The sequence below is a fragment of the Pristiophorus japonicus genome, chromosome 18 (assembly GCF_044704955.1).
Source record: "Pristiophorus japonicus isolate sPriJap1 chromosome 18, sPriJap1.hap1, whole genome shotgun sequence".
In the NCBI taxonomy this organism is placed as follows: domain Eukaryota; kingdom Metazoa; phylum Chordata; class Chondrichthyes; family Pristiophoridae; genus Pristiophorus; species Pristiophorus japonicus.
This window is the reverse complement of record NC_091994.1, coordinates 107,599,202-107,620,485: the sequence shown is the minus strand read 5'-3', so window position 1 is coordinate 107,620,485 and position 21,284 is coordinate 107,599,202. Positions and strand designations below refer to the sequence as shown.

Below are 21,284 nucleotides of genomic sequence, written 5' to 3'. Positions count from 1 at the left end.
ATTAAAGCTTAAAATAAAAATGTATTTGGCGAACTAGCCTTTTACATAATGAAAGTATTGATATTATTTCACAATTTCCCTCTGTAAATAACAATCCCAAGGCTGAACAGCTTTTAGAACTCACGGGCCTGACTGGACATGTGCTTGTCACTTGTGTGTTTTGTGGTTTACTCATTGTCTAAATACGGCATGACATTGTTAGCATGTGAAATACCCTTTCTAACGTATAAAAGGGACATTGGAATCTGTGGTGGGAAATCCGAGCCGCAGCCAGATATTAAATCATAGAAATAAAAATAGTAAATGCCGGAGAACATGCAACAGATCAGGCAGCATCTGTGGAGAGCGAAACAGAGTTAGTGTTTCAGGTGGATGAACTTTCAGCAGCACTGGAGAATGTTCCAGAGGAACAGTTTTTAAGCAAGCGCGGAACCAGGGAAGAGGAGACCGGGTAAAGAACAAAAGGGAAAGGTCTGTGATAGGGTGGAGGGCAGGGCATTAAATGACAAAAAGAATGATGGTGCAAGGCAAAAGGAAATGGTGTTGGGGCAAATACAGAGACAAAAGATGGTTCCAGAGGAGGTGTATATAGTTACATGGTCCATGTCTCTGAACCATACAGGAGGGCGGGTATTACTACAGCCCTGTAGATCATGAGCTTAGTGGCAGTTTTGAGGGCCTGGTCTTCAAACACTCTTCTTCAGGCGGCCGAAGGCTGCACTGGCACACAGGAGGCGGTGTTGAATCTCGTCGTCAATGTCTGCTCTTGCTGATAAGAGGCTCCCGAGATATGGGAAATGGTCCATGTTGGCCAGGGCCATGCCGTGGATCTTGATGACTGGGGGGCAGTGCTGTGTGGCGAGGACAGACTGGTGGAGGACTTTGTCTTACGGATGTTTAGCGTAAGTCGCTGGAGAAATACCACCAACGATGCCTCCGCAAGATCCTACAAATCCTCTGGGAGGACAGACGCACCAACATTAGCGTCCTCAACCAAGCTAACATCTCCAGCATTGAAACACTGATCACACTTGATCAGCTCCGCTGGGCAGGTCACATCGTTGGCATGCCAGACACAAGACTCCCAAAGCAAGCGCTCTACTCGGAACTCCTTCACGGCAAACAAGCCAAAGGTGGGCAGAGGAAACGTTACAAGGACACCCTCAAAGCCTCCCTGATAAAGTGCAACATCCCCACTGACACCTGGGAGTCCCTGGCCAAAGACTGCCCTAAATGGAGGAAGTGCATCCGGGAGGGCGCTGAGCACCTCGAGTCTCATCGCCGAGAGCATGCAGAAATCAAGTGCAGGCAGCAGAAAGAACGTGTGGCAAACCTGTCCCACCCACCCTTTCCCTCAATGACGATCTGTCCCACCTGTGACAGGGACTGTGGTTCTCGTATTGGACTGTTCAGCCATATAAGGGCTCATTCTAAGAGTGGAAGCAAGTCTTCCTCGATTCCGAGGGACTGCCTATGATGATACAGTTACAGAATATCCAAGAGAAAGTGGAAACAGTGATTAAAAATCTAAAGTTGTTGAACTCGATGTGAAGGCCAGAAGGCTGTAAAGTGCCTAGTGGAAAGACGAGGTGTTGCTCATCGAGCTTGTGTCGAGTGCAAGGTCATTGTAACAGTGTCGGAGGCCGAGGGCAGAGTCGGATGGAGAATTAAAGTGGCAAGTGAAGGGACGCTCGAGGTCACACTTACAGACTGAACGGATGTGTTCAGCGAAGCAATCACCCAATCTGCGTGTGGTCTCCCCAATGTAGAGGAGACCGCATCGTGAGCCGTGAATATATTGTAGTAAATTGGAAGAAGTACAAGTAGAATCATAAAATGTCACAGCACAGGAACAGGGCATTTGGCTCACCAAGTCTGTGCCAGTTTTTTCTTCAATGTGAGCCATCTAGTCTAATATTCCCCTGCTTGCACCCCATATCTTTAATAGTCCTCCTTTTCAAGTCGCTATCCCCTCTGAGTCCGAAAGTCGTGGGTTCAAGCCTCACTTCAGGACTTGACAACATACCTGAGCTAATGGTTCCGGACTCGGATGTTGGAGGAACTGCCTTTCAGATGAAACATTAAACCGATGCCACATCTGTCTTTCCAGGTGAACATAAAAGATCAAGGGGTCGGGGGTCGAAATTCGGTTTCTTACGCTGCCCGTTACCACCGGTGAGGGGCGGCTAACGGGCGGCTAAGTCCTTACCGTCAGTGGCGACCGGGTTCCTGTTTAGTTGGGCGCTGGGGGCGGCGCCGAGACGTACTGCTGCACGCTCGGCCGCCACCCACGTGGTGACGTCATCGAATGTGCAACGCCCCCTTGCCGCCGCCGCGGCTGGGAAATGAGGGGAGTACGGTGGGCCTACCAGCAGGCGACCGGACAGCCTGGGAAAGGTAGCGGAACCTTGAGGATCTCGGGGTGGGAGTGTCCCGGGATCAAAATAAATATTGTGTTCCTAACACAGATGAGACTGCACACAGGGAGGTTAAAGTAACAGTGACCGCAGTCTTTATTAAGACACTCCAGAGTCCGTAACAGGCCTTAGGGGCCGGCTTATATACAGTGCTCCCAAGGGATGCTGGGATTTCAGCGGATGCGCCCCTGGTGGCGGAACATGGGAGTGCATGCTTTACAGATACACAACATCACGCCCCCCGCAAAGTCAAAGTGAAAACTATTTACAAGGTGAGGCAGTCAGGAGCCTATCTTTCAATACAGTACAAATGTCTGTTCTGGTGTGTTGGCTGTGCCCTCGCTGGGCTGACGTGTTGTTGACCCTGCAGGGCTGCTGGGTGAGCCTGGCTTTGCTGGGCTGTTGGGCGTGATGGGTTTGATTTCCTGGTCTGGGGTGGTGTCGTTAATCCTTTGAGTGTGTGTTGTGGGCTCGAACAAGGTGGTGTCTGCTGTGGGTTGTTCAGGGCAGTCTGTAAACCGCAGCCTCGTTTCGTCCAGGTGCTTTCTGCAAATTTGTCCATTGTCTAGTTTGACGACAAACACACTACTCCCTTCTTTAGCTATCACCATGCCCACGATCCACTTGGGACATACACAGGGTCATCCAGATCAATTTCCCGTGACACAGTGGAGCGACCATCGTTTACATTTTGTTGCTGCCGCCTGCTCTCTACCTGATCATGCAGGTTGGGGTGAATCAGCGAGTGTCTGGTTTTAAGTGTCCTTTTCATGATTAGCTCAGCCAGGGGCACCCTGTGAGCGAGTGGGGTCTCGTGCGGTAGCTGAGCAGTACTTGGGACAGGCGGGTTTGGAGTGAGCCTTCTGTGACTCGTTTGAGGCTCTGTTTGATTGTTTGTACTGCCCGGTCTGCCTACCCATTGGAGGTTGGTTTAAACGGGGCCGAGGTGACATGTTTGATCCCATTGCGGGTCATGAATTCTTTAAATTCGGCACTGGTGAAACATGGCCCGTTGTCACTGACCAGTATGTCAGGCAGGCCGTGGGTGGCAAACATGGACCTCAGGCTTTCAATGGTGGCGGTGGCGGTGCTTCCCGACATTATTTCACATTCAATCCATTTTGAAAAAGCATCCACCACCACCTGGAACATTTTATCGAGAAACGGGCCTGCATAGTCGACATGGATCCTTGACCATGGTCTGCAGGGCCAGGACCACAAACTTAGTGGAGCTATTCTGGGCACGTTGCTCAACTGAGCACATACGCTGCATTGCCGTACACAGGATTCTAAATTAGAGTCGATACCGGGCCACCACACGTGGGATCTGGCTATCGCTTTCATCATTACTATATCCGGGTGTGTGCTGTAGAGATCCGAGATGAACGTCTCCCTGCCCTTTTTGGGTAGCACCATGCGGTTACCCCACAACAGGCAGTCTGCCTGAATGGACAGTTCGTCCTTTCGCCGCTGGAACGGCTTGATTGGCTCTTGCATTTCAACGGGGTTGCTGGCCCAGTTCCCATGTAGTACACAGTTTTTTACTGGGGACAACAGGATCTTGGCTGGTCCAAGTCCTAATCTGGCAGGCCGTGACAGGTGATTTATCATTTTCAAATGTTTCCATGACCATCAACAAGTCTGCGGGCTGCGCCACCATCAACAAGTTTGCAGGCTGCGCCATTTCCACCCCCGTGGTGGGCAATGGTAGCCGACAGAGCATCCGCACAGTTCTTGGTGCCTGGCCTGTGGTGGATGGTATAGTTATACACTGATAGCACAAGTGCTCACCTTTGTATGCGGGCTGAGGCATTAGTATTTATCCCCTTGTTTTCAGCGAACAGGGATATGAGGGGCTTGTGATCGGTTTCCAGCTCAAATTTGAGGCCAAACGGGTACTGATGCATTTTCTTTACCCTGAACACACACCCTAATGCCTCTTTCTCAATCATGCTGTAGGCCCTCTCGGCCTTAGACAAGCACCTGGAGGCATAGGCGACAGGTTGGAACTTCCTCGCAACGTTAGCTTGTAATACACACCCGACTCCGTATGACGACGCCTCACATGCTAGCACAAGTCTTTTACACGGGCTATACAATACAAGCAGCTTGTTGGAGCATAAAATGTTTCTGGCTTTCTCAAAAGCAATTACTTGTTTTTTTTCCCATACCCAGTTCTCACCTTCACACAATAACACATAAGAGGGTGCTTAACCCCGGTAGGAAGTTACCGAAATAGTTGAGGAGTCCCAGGAACGACCGCAGCTCCTTGACGTTCTGTGGACTGGGCGCATTCCTGATAGCCTCTGTCTTGGCGTCTGTGGGCTGAATGCCGTCCGCCGCGACCTTTTTCCCCCAAAACTCCACTTCTGTTGCCATAAAGACACATTTTGACCTCTTCAGCCGCAGCCTTACGCGATCCAGTCGCTGGAGGACCTCCTCCAGGTTTTGTAGGTGCTCGACGATGTCCCGACCCATGACAAATATGTCGTCCTGAAAGACCACCGTGTGTGGTACCGACTTGAATAGGCCCTCCATGTTTCTCTAGAAGATCGCTGCAGCCAACCGAATTCCAATTGGGCATCTGTTGTCGATGAACAGTCCCTTGTGCGTGTTGATGCAGGTGAGGCCCTTCGAAGACTTCTCCAGCTCCTGTGTCATGTAGGCCGAAGTCAGGTCGAGCTCGGTGAACGTCTTGCCTCCTGCCAGCGTTGCAAATAGGTCATCTGCCTTAGATAGTGGGTATTGGTCCAGTAGCGAGAAATGATTAATAGTTACTTTATAATCGCCGCAAATCCTGACCGTGCCATCACTTTTGAGTACTGGAACAATCGGGCTGGCCCACTCGCTGAATTCCACTGGGGAGATGATGCCCTCGCATTGCAGCCTGTCCAGCTCGATTTCCACTCTCTCCCTCATCATGTGAGGTACTGCTCGCGCCTTGTGGTGAATGGGTCGTGCCTCTGGGACCAAATGGATCCGCACCTTCGCCCCGGAAAAGTTTCCAATGCCTGGCTCAAGAAGGGAAGGAAATTTGTTAAGAACCTGGGTATATGAGGCCTCATCGACATGTGATCGCGCTCGGATGTCATCCCAGTTCCAGCGGATTTTGCCCATCCAGCTCCTTCCAAGCAGTGTGGGGCCATCGCCCGGGACAATCCAGAGTGGCAGTTCGTGCACCGTGCCCTCATAGGTGACCTTGACCATGGCGCTGCCCAGGACAGTGATGAGCTCTTTGGTGTATGTTCTCAGTTTCGTGTGGATGGGGCTCAGGGCTGATCTGAGTGCCTTGTTGCACCACAGTCTCTCAAACATCTTTTTACTCATGATGGATTGGCTAGCGCCAGTGTCCAGTTCCATGGCTACAGGTAAGCCATTCAATTTTGCGTTTAGCATTATAGGTGGACATTTCGTCGAAAATGTGTGCATCCCGTGTACTTCAGCATCTGCCTTCTCTCTCTGAGGCTCGAAATTGCTTTGGTCCACCATGGACCGATCTTCCTCTGCCACGTGGTGGTTAGCAGGTTTTGCAGAGCTTGCAGCTCGTCTGCAAGCTCGTTGGAGGTGCCCCATTGTTCCACAGCTCTTGCAAACATAACCTTTGAAGCGGCATGAATAGGCTGAATGTAAGCCTCCACAACGCTAACAAGGTATGAATTGCCTTGCATTCATCCTTTGTTGGGGACTCTGAGTCATCTGGGTCACCTGAGGCCTGCTGGCAGTTGCAGACTCGTGGTTTCTGCCCTGTACATTTCTGCTCGCAAACACAGTTCCAGTTAATTTATGAACATTGCTAGCACTTGTGTGCTGAGAGATTTGTTTGGTGGACATAAATGCTTGTGTTATTGCAATGGCCTTACTGAGGGTCGGTGTCTCTACAGTCAAAAGTTTTCGTAGGATGGTCTCGTGGCCAATGCCCAGTACAAAAAAGTCTCTAAGCATTTGCTCCAGGTAGCCATCAAACTCACATCGTCCTGCAAGTCACCTTAGCTCGGCAATGTAGCTCGCCACTTCCTGACCTTCAGATCGCTGGTACGTATAGAACCGATACCTCGCCATCAGCACGCTCTCCCTCGGGTTAAGATGCTCCCGAACCAGTATACACAGCTCCTCATACGACTTATCTTTGGGTTTCACCAGAGCCAGAAGATTCTTCATGAGGCTGTAGGTCGATGCCCCGCAGACCGTGAGGAGGACCGCTCTCCTTTTTGCAGCGCTTCCTTCTCCGTCCAGCTCGTTGGCTACAAAGTACTGGTCAAACCGTTCGACATAGGCTTCGCAGTCCTCACCCGCCGAGAACTTCTCCAGGATGCCCACAGTTTGCTGCATCTTTGTGTTGGATTCGTGTACTTGTCGCCAGTTGTTGTGTTCCTAACACAGATGAGACTACACACAGGGAGGTTAAAGTAACAGTGACCTCAGTCTTTATTAAGACACACCAGAGTGAGTAACAGGCCTTAGGGGCCGGCTTATGTACAGGATGCTGGGATCCCTTGGGACTTCAGGAGATGCGCTCCCTGGTGACGGAACATGGGACTGCATGCTTTACAGATACACAACAGAGAGAACTTTTGCCTTGGGTAGGGAAGGCAAAAACCCTGGGATTATTTAATGAACAGTTGGATGCCACAGTGGGTGAACTGGAGGGCCATTTTGGACGGATGCAGTAAAGCGGGACGCAAGGACATCTGCATTACATTTATCTAGTGCACCTCAATCTGTGTGCAAAATCCCATTTACTATTTGATTGCAAAGTACTTCAAAGTATTGCAAAAGCTGCTGCTGTGACTGGAGCTAAAAATTGTACTGATGTCTCAATGATGCCGTGCGGCTGTGTTGAAGGCATCCGTCACAAGGGCCCGCACAGCACGTCGAACCACTGGAGAGAGAGGAGTCAGGTGATCGGAACAAACCTGCTGAGCAGCTCCAACTGCAGACTGAAAGGAATTCGACTCCGGAGAATCACTCACTGACGCGGCCAAAGCATTTCTCATTAATCATCGAAGGATTCACTTCTGGAAGCAATGGACATTTCATTCCCAGCCAGAACTTCCTTTATGGCTTTGCGTTGCGTGTCTCAGAGTGTAATAGCTGTAGTTATTTATTTTGTTTCCGTACGCACTCCAGCTGTTTCCTGCTCGCCTCCCCCCACCCACCCCGCACCACCCAATTCAGCAATGTGGGACAATCTGAGGACAATGTTGGCGCTTTAGCTTGCTTTGCCATTAAGTGAAAGGCTGGAGGAACAGTAATTGAGTGACATTGGTGGGGGTCCTGGAAACGGTCAAGCGACTGGCTCGGGGCACTGTGCAACTTGGGAAGATGCACAGGGGAAATTATAGAAACATAGTGTTGTGTATCTGTAAAAGCATGCACTCCCATATTCCGCCACCAGGGAGTGCATCCCCTGAAGTCCGAAGGGAATCCAGCATCCCTTGGGAGCACTGTATATAAGCCGGCCCCTAAGGCCTGTTCCTCACTCTGGAGTGTCTTAATAAAGACTGAGGTCACTGTTACTTTAACCTCCCTGTGTGCAGTCTCACTTGTGTTAGGGACACAACACATAGAAACATGGAAAATAGGTGCAGGAGTAGGCCATTCGGCCCTTCGAGCCTGCACCACCATTCAATATGATCATGGCTGATCATCACCTCAGTACCCCTTTCCTGCTTTCTCTCCATACCCCTTGATCCCTTCAGCCGTAAGGGCCATATCTAACTCCCTTTTGAATATATCTAACGAACTGGCCTCAACAACTTTCTGCGGTCGAGAATTCCACAGGTTAGCAACTCTCTGAGTGAAGAAGTTTCTCCTCATCTCGGACCTAACTGGCTTATCCCTTATCCTTAGATTTTGACCCCTGGTTCTGGACTTCCCCAGCATCGGGAACATTCTTCCTGCCTCTAACCTGTCCAATCCTGACAGAATCTTATGTTTCTATGAGATCCCCTCTCATTTTTCTAAACTCCAGTGAATACAGGCCCAGTCGATCCAGTCTCTCCTTATCTTCTCACCTTCTTCAAATAAAAGGGGAACCGGTCTCCATCGACACAACAATGGAAGCAAAAGCGTATGACGGGTTCCCTTCCCGGCAATTAACCTTCATTCAACATCAACAACAACAGCAAAAACTTGCATTTATACAGCGCCTTTAACGTACTAAAACGTCCCAAGGCACTTCACAGCAGCAAAATTTGACACTGAGCCATATTTTTAAAAAATTATTCATTCATGGGATGTGGGCATCGCCGGCAAGGCCGGCATTTATTGCCTATCCCTAAATTGCGCTCGAGCAGGTGGTGAGTCGTCATTTCAGAGGGCAATTAAGAGTCAACCACATCAGGAGATATTAGAACGAATGACCAAAAAGTTGGTCAAAGAGGTAGGTTTGAAGGAGTGTCTTAAAGGAGGAGAGAACGGTAGAGAGGCGCAGAGGTTTAGGGAGGGAGTTCCAGAGTTTAGGACTTAATTCGCAAGGCAACATAACTGATATTAGCAGAAGCAAAAATGTCAATACCAATCAAAGCATAGATTTGTAGTTAGGACCTAGTCAAGAGTCGAGTGCAGTAATATTTCGCTTATTGAGCTGCTTCTAAATCCATAACTCGGGAGCCTACTATCAGCAAGGGCAGACATCGACGACGAGGTTCAACACCGCCTCCAGTGCGCCAGCGCAGCCTTTGGCCGCCTGAGGAAGAGAGTGTTCGAAGATCGGGCCCTCAAATCTGGCACCAAGCACATGGTCTACAGGGCTGCAGTGATACCCGCCCTCCTGTATGGCTCAGAGACATGGACCATATACAGCAGACACCTCAAATCGCTGTGAGAAATACCACCAGCGATGCCTCCGCAAGATCCTGCAAATCCCCTGGGAGGACAGACGCACCAACGTCAGTGTTCTCAATCAGGCCAACATCCCAAGCATCGAAGCACTGACCACACTCGACCATCTCTGCTGGGTGGGCCACATTGTCCGCATGCCTGACACAAGACCCCCAAAGCAAGCGCCCTTCTCTGAACTCCGACACGGCAAGCGAGCTCCAGGTGGGCAGAGGAAGCATTTTAATGACACCCTCAAAACCTCCTTCATAAAATGCAACATCCCCACCGACACCTGGGAATCCCTGGCCAAAGACCGCCCTAAGTGGAGGAAGTGAATCCGGGAGGGCGCTGAGCACCTCGAGTCTCGTCGAGAGCGGCGAGAGCATGCAGGCAGCGGAAGGAACGTGCGGCAAACCAGTCCCACCCACCCTTTCCTTCAATGACAGTCTGTCCCACCTATGACAGAGACTATAATTCCCATATTGGACTGTTCAGTCAACAGAGTACTCACTTTTGGAGTGGAAGCAAGTCTTCCTCGATTTCGAGGGACTGCCTTTGATAGGCCTCAAAAATACTTCATTGGCTGTGAAGGACTTCGAAACATCCTGAGGTCGTGATAAACTGTCGAAAATAAATGCAAGTTTTTTCTTCATGTCACACGTACAACATATGACAACGGCAGACAGGAAAAGACCCATTGGTGCATCCTGTCCATCCCACACAACTGCGAAGCCTTGTGCATCATGATATGCACACTCCCCGCCCCACTCAAACCATATACTGTCAACCTGGGAACACTGCGGTGGACTTTCCTCTGTTTGATAATGCTAATGAATGGAGGGAAATATGCCCCATTTGCTGAATGGCAGCTTGGTGATGTGTGTCACACAGCATCAAGAACGGAGGTGCACATCCGTGATTCTGCACAGCGTGAATTCTAGATAGATGCTTGGCCAGGTGACCGGGCCACAAAGCAAACGCGCTATGTTTTCCCACAAGCGGAACGGTAGAAGGCGAGGAAACCCTCTCTGCCTCTTGCTAGCTCATAGACACACAGCCAGCTGTAGAACACAGCATTAGCACACGCAGGCTCCACCAGCCAGGAACATAAGAATTAGGAGCAGGAGTAGGCCATTCGTCCCCTCAAGTCTGTTCCGCCATTCAATAAGATCATGGTTGATTTTCTACCTCAACTCCATTTTCCTGCACTATCCCCATATCCCTTGATTCCCTTAATATCCAAAAATCTATCGATCTCTGTCTTGAATATACTCAATGACTGAGCCTCCACAGCCCTCTGAGTGAAGAAGTTCCTCCTCATCTCAGTCCTAAAAGGCCGACCCCTTATTCTGAGACCGTGACCCCTGGTTCTGGACTCTACAGTCAGAGGAAACATCCTCCCTGCAGCTACTCTGTCAAGCCCAGTAAGAACTTTTAAATAGAAATAGGGTGTTGTGCGTGTGGAGAGAGGGTTGGAAAAGAGGGAAGACATTCAAATGAGGCTCTTTCTCCTGCGTTAGATGATTAGATTCATTTTGAAAGGGCTTTATTGAATACGAGATATTGTTACTCATTGCTCTCTTTCTGTTTTTCCCAATACAAGGCCCGATTCCATATGTGATAACAACAGAAATGTTTCGTCAGTCTGCCAGGCCGGCTGCCTTCATGGTGGCAGGATCAGTACACTGGATATCCAACTTCATCGTGGGTCTCATGTTCCCATTTCTAGAGGTAGATGTAATTTATGCTTCATTTATTTAAATTGTGAAAATTAAACCCAATCATGTACAGTCTGTGCTGTGAATTTGGGTAGTCTCAACCAGACTTTGTGTGTTTGTGAATAACATTTATGAGGGGCCTAGACAGAGTGGATAGGAAGGACCTTCACCAGAGTTTAGAAGAATGAGAAGGGATCTCATTGAAACGTATAAAATTCTGACTGGGTTGGATAGACTGGATGTGGAGAGGATGTTTCCCCTGGCTGGGAAGTCTAGAACAAGGGGTCACAGTCTCAGGATACAGGGTAGGAAATTTAGGAGCGAGATGAGGAGGAATTTTTTCACTCAGGTGAACTTGTGGAATTCTCTACCACAGAAGGCTGTGGAGGCCAAGTCACTGAATATATTTAAGAGGGAGATAGATAGATTTCTAGAAACAAAAGGCATCAAGGGGTATGAGGAAAAAGCAGGAATATGGTGTTGAGATAGAGGACCAGCCATGATCATATTGAATGGCGGTGCAGGCTCAAAGGGCCGAATGGCCTACTACTGCTCCTATTTTCTATGTCTTATTTCCTCTAGCAGAGCACACCCTCAGCACTGCACTGGGAGCGTCAGCCTAGATTTATGTACTCAAGTTTCTGGAGTGGGACTTGAACTCACAACCTCCTGACTGAGAGGCGTGGGTGCTGCCCACTGAGCCACAGCTGACACTCTACATTGGGATCCAAGACACACGTTCACCATCCTCACATGCTTGATTTATTAAAAACAAATTCTCCTTTCAGAAAGGACTCGGTGAATATAGTTTCATCATTTTTGGAGTCATCTGCCTCGCTACCTTTGTTTACATCTTCATCGTCATTCCTGAGACAAAAAGCAAAACGTTTCTGGAGATCAGTCAGATTCTGGCAAAGAGGAACAAAGTTGAAGTCAAGGTAGAAGCAGAGCACCTGGAACTGAGTCAGCGGGAAACGGAGAAAGGGAAATGGGAGAAAGTGAAGATCACAAATCTCTAACCCCCACCGTGGCACTCTCTGGGCAGAAACTGTGTGGTGCAGTATTAGTAACAAGCATCTTAGCATATTTGTATGACGTTTCTCTTTCCACGATTGTAGATATATGACCCATAAATAGATTTGTTATTATAATGGGCAGCGGAATTGGTGAACTTTCTCTCCTAAACCTCTCCGCCTCTCTCTCATCCAGAAATATGTTCCTTAAACCCTACCTCTATGACCAAGCCTGTCCTAATGTCTCCTTCTTTGGCTCAGTGTCAATTATTGTCCGATAACGCTCCTGGGAGGCACTTTGGGATATTCCCTCAGTACTGCACTAGAGTGTCAGCCGAGATTTTTCTGCTCGAGTCTGTTGAACCCACAACCTTCTAATTCAGAGGCGAGGGTGCTTCCAACTGAGCCATGGCTGACACATGGACAAGTTGGCTGAAAGGTGATCAGATGGCAAGGTCCTACGTCCACCTTGTGACTTAAGCATCTTAACAACTAACTGACAAGTAGCTAAGCTTAATATCATTATTTAGTAAGTTTAATCCTGCTGTTTAAATTAAACCACCAACATTTTCACCCATTTTATTATTCAAAGCACTTTGTCTCCCCTGTAAAATATCAGGATCGCTTTTGAATTTGATTTAAAATCACGTAACCCAATAATATCACAGAGCTGGTAAAATGCGTCATGCTAGTTCCATGTGATATCACAAAGAAAGAAAAGAAAGACTTGCATTTCTATAGCGCTTTTCATGACCACAGGACATCTCAAAGCACTTTACAGCCAATGAAGTACTTTTGGAGTGTAATCATTGTTGTGATGTGGGAAACGCTGCAGACATCTTGCGCACAGCAAGCTCCCACAAACAGCAATATGATAATGACCAGATGATCTGTTTTTGTGATGTTGATTGAGGGATAAGTATTGGCCCCAGCACACCAAGGATAACTCACCTGCTCTTCTTCAAAATAGTGTCATGAGATCATTTACGTCCATCTGAGAGGGCAGACAGGGCATCGGTTTAATGTCTCATCTGAAAGACGGCACCTCCGACAGTGCAGCACTCCCTCAACACTGCACTGGAGTGTCAGCCTAGATTTATGGGCTCAAGTTCCTCATGATAATTCATTCATCATGATGCTGAATATGAAGTATCTCTTTATTATTAGCCTCACTTCAGTTTCTTCCCACTGGATTGTTTTCCGGTACAAGTCACAATTGTCTCAATTATTGTTCTGTTTTATTACTTGTTATACTGAATAAAACTTCAAATAAATTATCAGCTAACAACCAATGTTCCCTCTAGTATTTTTTCGTCTTGCGCGGGCCCTTTAAGTGGCTGCGCGGCCCGTCCAAATTTCCGCGTGTGCGCGGTTTCTCCCAGTTACATGTCGGTGAACGGCCTGTGCGGGACCTCCAGACCGTCATGAGGTCGCGCAGCTTCACTGGAACATTGGTGATAACATACGCTGATCATTATCTCTTCTCAATCCGTGCGGGGCAGGAAATGCACACACATCCCCGGCCAGAACTGCACCGCCCTCCATATTGGGGATGGACAAATATATGCGTCGTTCAAGGCCGAGGCCTGACACAGGCGTTCGGCCCTTGGCCTGTGCAAATAAGAGGCCCAGTCCTTGTTTGGAGGCCACACACCCCCCCCGCCCACCCCTCCCATCACTGCATGATTGGTATGCCCTGATGCAGACGTTGCCGGATAGTCCTTGGGACCTTTGGACACAAAGGGCTAAGTTCTTAAATCGACTAAAACTGAATGTGGAGCTGAGAGGAGCAGGAGTTTAAAGACTGTGGGCTGTCTCGCCCCCATCCCCCCACCCCGGCCTCCAATTTTCTCCCTTCCCCGGTCCTCACTTACCCGAGGGCTGCTACGACGCTGGCTGCAGCCCGATCTTCGTTGACCTTTGCCATGCTGGCTTGGTGGAAATGAGCCCTGAGGCCCAATGTTGGGGGTGTCATGTGCTTCATTCAGGCGCGGGACCCCTCGCCTAGCCTGTTCCTCTGGAACAGAGGAGGCTGAGGGGAGACCTTATTGAGGTGTATAAAATTATGAGGGGCTTGGATAGAGTGGATAGGAAGAATCTTTAGAAGGGGGGGTCAACAACCAGGGGGCATAGATTTAAAGTAATTGGTAGGGGGTTTAGAGGAGGTATGAGGGGATATTTCTACACCCAGAGGATGGTGGGGATCTCGAACTCACTGCCTGAAAGGGTGGTAGAGGCAGAAAGCCTCACCATATAAAAAAATTACTTGGATGTGCACTTGAAGTGCCGTAACCTACAGGACTACGGACCAAGAGCTGGAAAGTGGGATTAGGCTGGGTGGCTCTTTGTCGGCCGGCGCAGACACGATGGGCCGAAATGACCCCTTTCCGTGCTGCAAATTTCTATGATTCTATGATTTATTCACCACCCACACCCCTCCTCCCCGCCGCCCCCCGTGTACCCATCGATGGCCATGCCTGAATTTCTACCCCAAAGTTTGTTGTGAAGATGTAATGTAAGTAATCTCATCATCATCATAGGCAGTCCCTCGGAATCGAGGAAGACTTGCTTCCACTCTTAAAGTGAGTCCTTAGGTGGTTGAACAGTCCAATACGAGAACCAGACCCTGTCACAGGTGGGACAGATAGTCGCTGAGGGTAAGGGAGGGTGGGACTGGTGTGCCGCACGCTCTTTCTGCTGCCTACGATTGTTTTCTGCATGCTCTCGGCGATGAGACTCGAGGTGCTCAGCGCCCTCCCGGATGCACTTCCTCCACTTAGGGCGGTCTTTGGCCAGGGAATCCCAGGAGTCGGTGGGGATGTTGCACTTTATCAGGGAGGCTTTGAGGGTGTCCCTGTAACGTTTCCTCTGCCCACCTTTGGCTCGTTTGCCATGAAGGAGTTCCAAGTAGAGCGCTTGCTTTGGGAATCTTGTGTCTGGCATGTGAACAATGTGGCCCGCCCAGCAGAGCTGATCAAGTGTGGTCAGTGCTTCATTGCTGGGGATGTTGGCCTGGTCAAGGGCACTAATGTTGGTGCATCTGTCCTCCCAGGGGATTTGTAGGATCTTGCAGAGACATTGTTGGTGGTATTTCTCCAGCGACATGTGGTGTCTACTGTACACGGTCCATGTCTCTGAGCCTTCAGAGCTTTTAGATCAATAAACTCGGGCATAATTCTCTTACATGAAGATGCAGAAATGTAAACGCCTGCATTCAATCAACTGTATTGATTGACACCAGGCATGTGAAGTTTATTGGTTGGGTTTGGCGCCTTGTTACTATGGCGATTTGATAGAGCCGCGGAATACGTGGACTTCTCCACCTGAGCATTTTGATGAAACAACCGGCAGAGTCGCTGCACCCCATGGAAGTGGATCAGCAGTTGGCCAATCACAGAATCTACGCAGGACACCCCGTGAGGGGACTGTACCCAAAACTGCCCCGTACTCCTCGCAGAAGAAGACACCAAGGCTGAAGGTAAAGAAACATTTTTCCCCATGTTTTCTTTCAGTGATTTATTTACATATACGCAATGATCTAATACATGAGGTGGCGTGCCCACATAACCCCAGACCATCATTGCCCATTCACCAGCTAAGCCGACTTGTTATTGGAACATTTTCGGGTAGACTTGTTTGGCTCCAGATAACACTCCAAGCCGCTGACCGAGTGGGTAGGGTGATCCCAGTTGGACAAAGAGTGGGTAGTTACCAGCACCTTGTACTGGTCAGCTATGCAAATGTTGATGGGGGAGAGGGAAGGCTTCTTTTCCTTTGAGTGGGCCCACTGATATAGAGGGTTGACGCTCGCCCCAGCCCACAAAGCAATTCTCGAAGTTAGCAGACAGAGACGGATGGCAAAGTATAACGATCTTTATTACGAACGTCCGGGAACATCCCTCATCACAGCCGCCTGCGAGTGGAGATGCTCTCTGAACAGCACAATCATACAACTTTTGTACATTTCAAAACCCCTCTGTTCCCAGACAAGACCTCCCTAGATTTCTAATTGAACTACCTTATCAGTGCTACTTCTCTAATTGGACTACCTTATTAGTGCTACTTTGGATTGACAGGCCAAGACCCTCGTGACCACTTTAGGCCGTGACTAAAATGACTTCATTCGGTCAGAATTTGTTGATTCTCCTTGGTGCCCGTGAGTCCGCCTCGAGCCTCTTCGCAAGGTCTTATCAATGTCTGTTTAGGTTCTCTCAATATCCTGTCAGAATATTATTGAATTGATAACTTCTGGAGCCTTGGTACAAGGCCGAAGAGAGGCCTTTTACCTCCTTTTGGGCCAGTGCAGGAACCAGCACTTTAACCCTTGTCCCGCTGGTACCCCTAATGCCAAATTTTCCTCTTACAATTCCCCCCTTTTGGCCCTTGGCTATACGCCAAGCTGGCCATATTTCCCGATAACTATCTCCCTGTAGGCGAGTTCCAGAGAGGTTCGTTCACCTGGGTGGCCATCTCCCAAGCTTCGGGACCTCCTGAAACCTTCCCACAGAGTTATATAAGGTAAGTCCTTCCTGTAGGACTGCTTAAAGTTTCATCCCTTATGACCTTAATCATAGTGCGTTCCCTGACTTATCGTTTGGCCTGTTTAATTCGTGCACGTTAATCCCATCATGACCATCAGAACCAGGCCCTGTATTACTACAAGTACATGTGATATAATTCTTATGGGTGGATCTCAATATTAAGTCCAATGTCCCACAGCTTTGAGTACCAGGGCTGATCAGCCAGCATTGCCTTAGTGTCTCTCTGTAAGTTGTCTATTTCTTCCATCAGCCGGACATACTATCGTCTTTGATTCTGGATTCCTTGCACCAAACATAATTGTTCCTCATTTAGTTCCGGTTTCTGTTTGCCTTGCGGTTCCAATACCGCCTCTTCGTACCCTTCTCGGAGGGTATCCATGATTGTTCCGTGGATGATTTCCGTTGTCTCGGGATGTATGTGGTATCCATTTATGTCTATTTTTCCCATGGGCCTGAAACAGAAGTTAGGGTTGGTGATGACACAGGGGCTGACTCCTCCCCTGGTCTTAATCGTCGGGTTGGCTGCTCCTGTGCTCATGCACCAAATCTCCATTCCCTTGTGGAGCAGCGATTGTTTCGGAATCGTGTTTGAGAGGAGTGCTACTCAGCATGCATCCGTTTGTTTGGTGGAATCTGCAATCATCATTCGTCATTCATGGCGTACCTCGACATAAAACCACTTGGTTAATTTTATAGCAATCAATTATGTCAATGCCTTTCGTACTAATTTAATTTTAATCATCTGTCTGGCAGGCTGATAGTAACGCCACCGAGTTTGGTTTCTTACTTCACCGATATTATCGATCTGGTATAAGGGGTCTCCCTTTGTTACATCATACTGTGGTAGGGACAACATAAATCCGATCATATTCACCCGCCCAGTAATACATCTGAATTTTGGCACCCATGTGTGACTATTCCTTCGTATCTCGCACGTGTTATTCATTTTTTTATCTAGAGTCCAATTGTTAAGTAGAGTCCAATCTGGTATGTCTCCATTCTGGAGTTGCTCCAAATTATGTTGTACCTCACTTAATATCCAGGCCCCATACCCGGAGCAAACTATCTCAGCCTGTAATCGTTTACTTATATCGTTCCCCATTGCGTGGATCAAATTTATTGTCTTGGCATGTTTCTGCAATTATGGGCCACCTGTAACAGTTTCCCTTCCGCGCTATCTTCCAATCATACTTGTAGGTCTTGGTTATCCAAGTCCCTCCCCACTAACTCAAGCCTACGCCATTAAGTTGTTAACCCGGTCGTATATTGCATACAGGCCTATGGAATTCATCGTCGTAACCCCTCCCACATAACCCGTGCCTAGTGTTTCCAGTATTCCCCTTTTTGTTCGACCTTGCCCTGTTCCCTTTCTGAGGGTAGTGGGTTCCGGGCCTTCAAGGATCCGTTGTGTCAGGTTCTGGTATAGACTTATAGTTTCATTCCCACAGAAGCTAGGAAAAATTATATCCATTAGGTTTAGGTTAAGTAGTCGCTGACGCACCCCAAATTATATCCTTTCTTTAGATTCTTTTATTACTAGCCCCCCTTTGGCTCCAGTCTTTATGGACGGGCTTATGGGGGGACTTGCGTGGTTGTGCTGGGAAGAGTTGTTGTCCTCGGGGTGGTTGTTTGGGCAGTGGTAGGGCTTCCCAGGGTCCCTTTGGGCGTGTTTGGTGTCCCAGCCGGACCTTTATTGTCATCTTTCCTCCACACTCCATCCGCCCCCCGCTTTTTAGGTTGTATTCCTTCTTGTTTGCGCTGCGCATGATCAATACCGGCTTCTCCGTGTTGTTACCGTGTCATGCTTCGGGACATACACCTTATATTCCAGAGACCTCCCTTGGTCTTCATCTTTCCCACTGGCCAGTTTTCCTAAACATCCTGGGGTCCCACCCCCCTTTTGCTCCGTTCTGTTCCCACTCTTCTGTTTCTTGCGGGGTGGATTTGGCTGCTTGATTTGCAGCTTCGTCCGCCCAGGCATGAGCTTCTAGAACTGAAATTCCATCCAGTTGGATTTCTGCACCCTTCCCCTTTTGGTCCTATGAACTTGCTCCTGTCCTCGGAATCTACTGGCGCCCATGGCATCGGCAGCCTGCTGCATTACAACCTTACTTAATACACTATACATAACCATGCGTTAAAATAAGTTCTGTCCTTGCTCCAGTCTTTGGCTGCTGGGATGCATATTTCGGCAGTTAAATTAAACAAAGCTAGTTCATGTAGTTGTGTCTTTCCTGCGTGTGCTATATCTCTCGTAGTCCATCTGTATTATCCAGTGCCTGCGTGGGCCTCATGGTTCCCAGTATCCTGAGTCTCCAGAGTCGAAGCAGCCGCTGTGGTCCCATCTCGTTGAGTGTTTTATCTGCAAAGTATAACCAGATAGCCTGGTCGTCACCAGGTGTTAGGTTCTGGTCTACTCCTCTTTTATCCGTGCATGTTGCGGTCACTCTGTGAAATCGGAGGTAAGGGTTAGGTTTGTAGACTACACTTACCCACCATGGGGTACATTGGCTCTATTGCCGTAGGTGATGGTGCTATGGCTGCGCACTACACTATCTGTCTGGCCCCGTTTTTAAAAAAATCTCTTCCAGCGTATTTATCTGAGCTTTTAACTCTTGAATTTGTTTTGTTTGAGTATCTTCCTTTTAATTTGTATCAGGGGAGTATTATTACATAGGCTAGTTCTGTTTTATTTTTATTCTGACTATCCCACCATTTCCTCTATCTGTCAGGTGAGTCTTTTTTTATTCTATTTAGAAATCCAAATTAATAATGTCCAGTATAAAACAGCTGTCAATGGAAAGGGTTAACTCCTCTACAGGTTTGTAAGAAAGCCTGATGTCATTACGTGACATTGCGTAATCATCCGAAAAATTATTTTTTAAGTCTTTGTGCCTTCAAAACTTGCTTAGAAATTAGGAATCCGTTAAAACAGCAGAAATCATTCGTAAAGCCATCATAATAAAAGTCTTCTCATCAGGAAAGACGGCATTTTAGATTAAAACTCCAATTTTTCTTAACTTCTAATTCAAGTACTTGCCAAAGATTTTTTTTAAAAATGAGACCACACATTTTTAATAGCTATTTTGTTTACTGAAATCCAATTTTCACACACGCTGTATACATTCCAACATTTGGTTTTATTTTACGGTCCCGTTCACTGGGCAAATCTTGTGTTTTATTTCTCTCTCAGCACAAAATCTAAACATCCGTGCCAGTTCCATTTTCTATTAGAATTTAAAAATTCAGTAAGATTCTCTAATTTCCAGTTTTTTCTTTCTGTGCTGAGTTTGCATAGCTTAGATCTTTTCTCCTCATTATTTTCAAAACCCTCCTGCTTGTTTAGACTGTTCGGGACTTTTCTTGATAAACAACGTCCATTTTTGAAATCTTTCGAACTGCAGTGAAACTTTCTCGTAATTTAAAATCATTATCAATGGAGAGTGTCTTTTACCTCTTCAAATTCTTTTTTTCCCAATTAAACCAATATCTTTTTCACAGCCGATATCAAATAGTATTTCGTAAGTTATGTCTTTTTCCATCACAAACACCCCTTTTTTTTCCCAGCACCTAATTAGTGCGTTATGTCTTTTTTTCAGATCACCTTTCTTCAAATTAGGTTTTGTATTTACACGGTGGACTCGTGACTCCGTAAATTTGTTCATTTAAAATCATCAGACAATCAAAGACACTTTTTTTTTCAAATTCATTCAATTTGTTTACTTTCAAAGTGGCGTCTTTATCTTTTTGTTTTCTCCATAACTAGAACGGAGTCTAGCACGTAGGCTTTGAGTCCTGCTTTTCGTTATCTCAAATTCCAGTTTCAAGGTCGTTACAATGTTTTTTCTAAACAGCTAAAGCTTGCTGTTTTAACATTTTTCAAAAGTCCCTTTTACACCTTCGCAGATAGTTCACCACCAACTTTTTATGGCATTACGTAGTTACGCAAGTTACAATTAATGATTGGTTTTATTCGCCTTTTTAATAGCCGTGTTACCCATCTTCTTCGGGGCTATGAGGGTCTTGGGTACTCCCTTAAATTCGTGTTAGGTAAGCAGGACGCTATCTATATGTCATCCTTTGGCGCCGTACACGTGTACCACTGCACGCTTTGGGCCAATATATCCCGTCACTGCCGGGACGTTGTCTCTATTTTCCCTCTCTCTCTCGTCCCTGCACCGTGCGCTCGTACCGCTTCGGGTCAATAGACCTCTCTCTATATCTTCCCTTGCGTCATACCCTCGCACTACCGTGCTACCTCCACTTGCGCGTTTTAGGATGCACCTTTTGACCCCCTTTCACCCCTAGATCGTCCTTGTCCTCCGTCTCCATCCCTCCGGGACTCACTACAGATGGTTCTTTTGTACGGATGTCCTTCCCTTGCGGTTTACAATGCCACAGCTCTAACTTGAAGGTGGTAAATTAAAACATACTCACCCCAACAGCTGGGTCATTGTTCCGTTCGGGAAGTCCGTACCCTGCTCGCAGCGCCAAATGTTGATGGGGGAGAGGGAAGGCTTCTTTTCCCACGAGCGGGCCCACTGATATAGAGGGTTGACACTCGCCCCAGCCCACGTAGCAATTCTCGAAGTTAGCAGACAGATGGATGGCAAAGTATAACGATCTTTATTACGAACGTCCGGGAACATCCGCCGCCTGCGAGTGGAGATGCTCTCTGAACAGCACAATCATACAACTTTTATACATTTCAAAACCCCTCTGTTCCCGGACAAGACCTCCCTAGATTTCTAATTGAACTACCTTATCAGTGCT

The 21,284-nt window shown here is 47.8% G+C and overlaps 1 protein-coding gene across 4 annotated transcripts in view; it reads left to right on the top strand.

The window, feature by feature from the left end:
• Positions 1 to 13,239, top strand: part of slc2a5 (solute carrier family 2 member 5) — a 61,952-nt gene extending 48,713 nt beyond the window's left edge. For all 4 annotated transcript variants that reach the window (XM_070860504.1, XM_070860506.1, XM_070860505.1 and 1 more), the window contains 2 exons: positions 10,843 to 10,970; positions 11,746 to 13,239. In XM_070860504.1, coding sequence (XP_070716605.1) covers positions 10,843 to 10,970; positions 11,746 to 11,976 — 359 coding nt within the window. In that variant the 3' untranslated portion in view covers positions 11,977 to 13,239. The remainder of the gene's footprint in view (positions 1 to 10,842; positions 10,971 to 11,745) is intronic.
• The last annotated feature ends 8,045 nt before the right edge of the window (positions 13,240 to 21,284 follow it).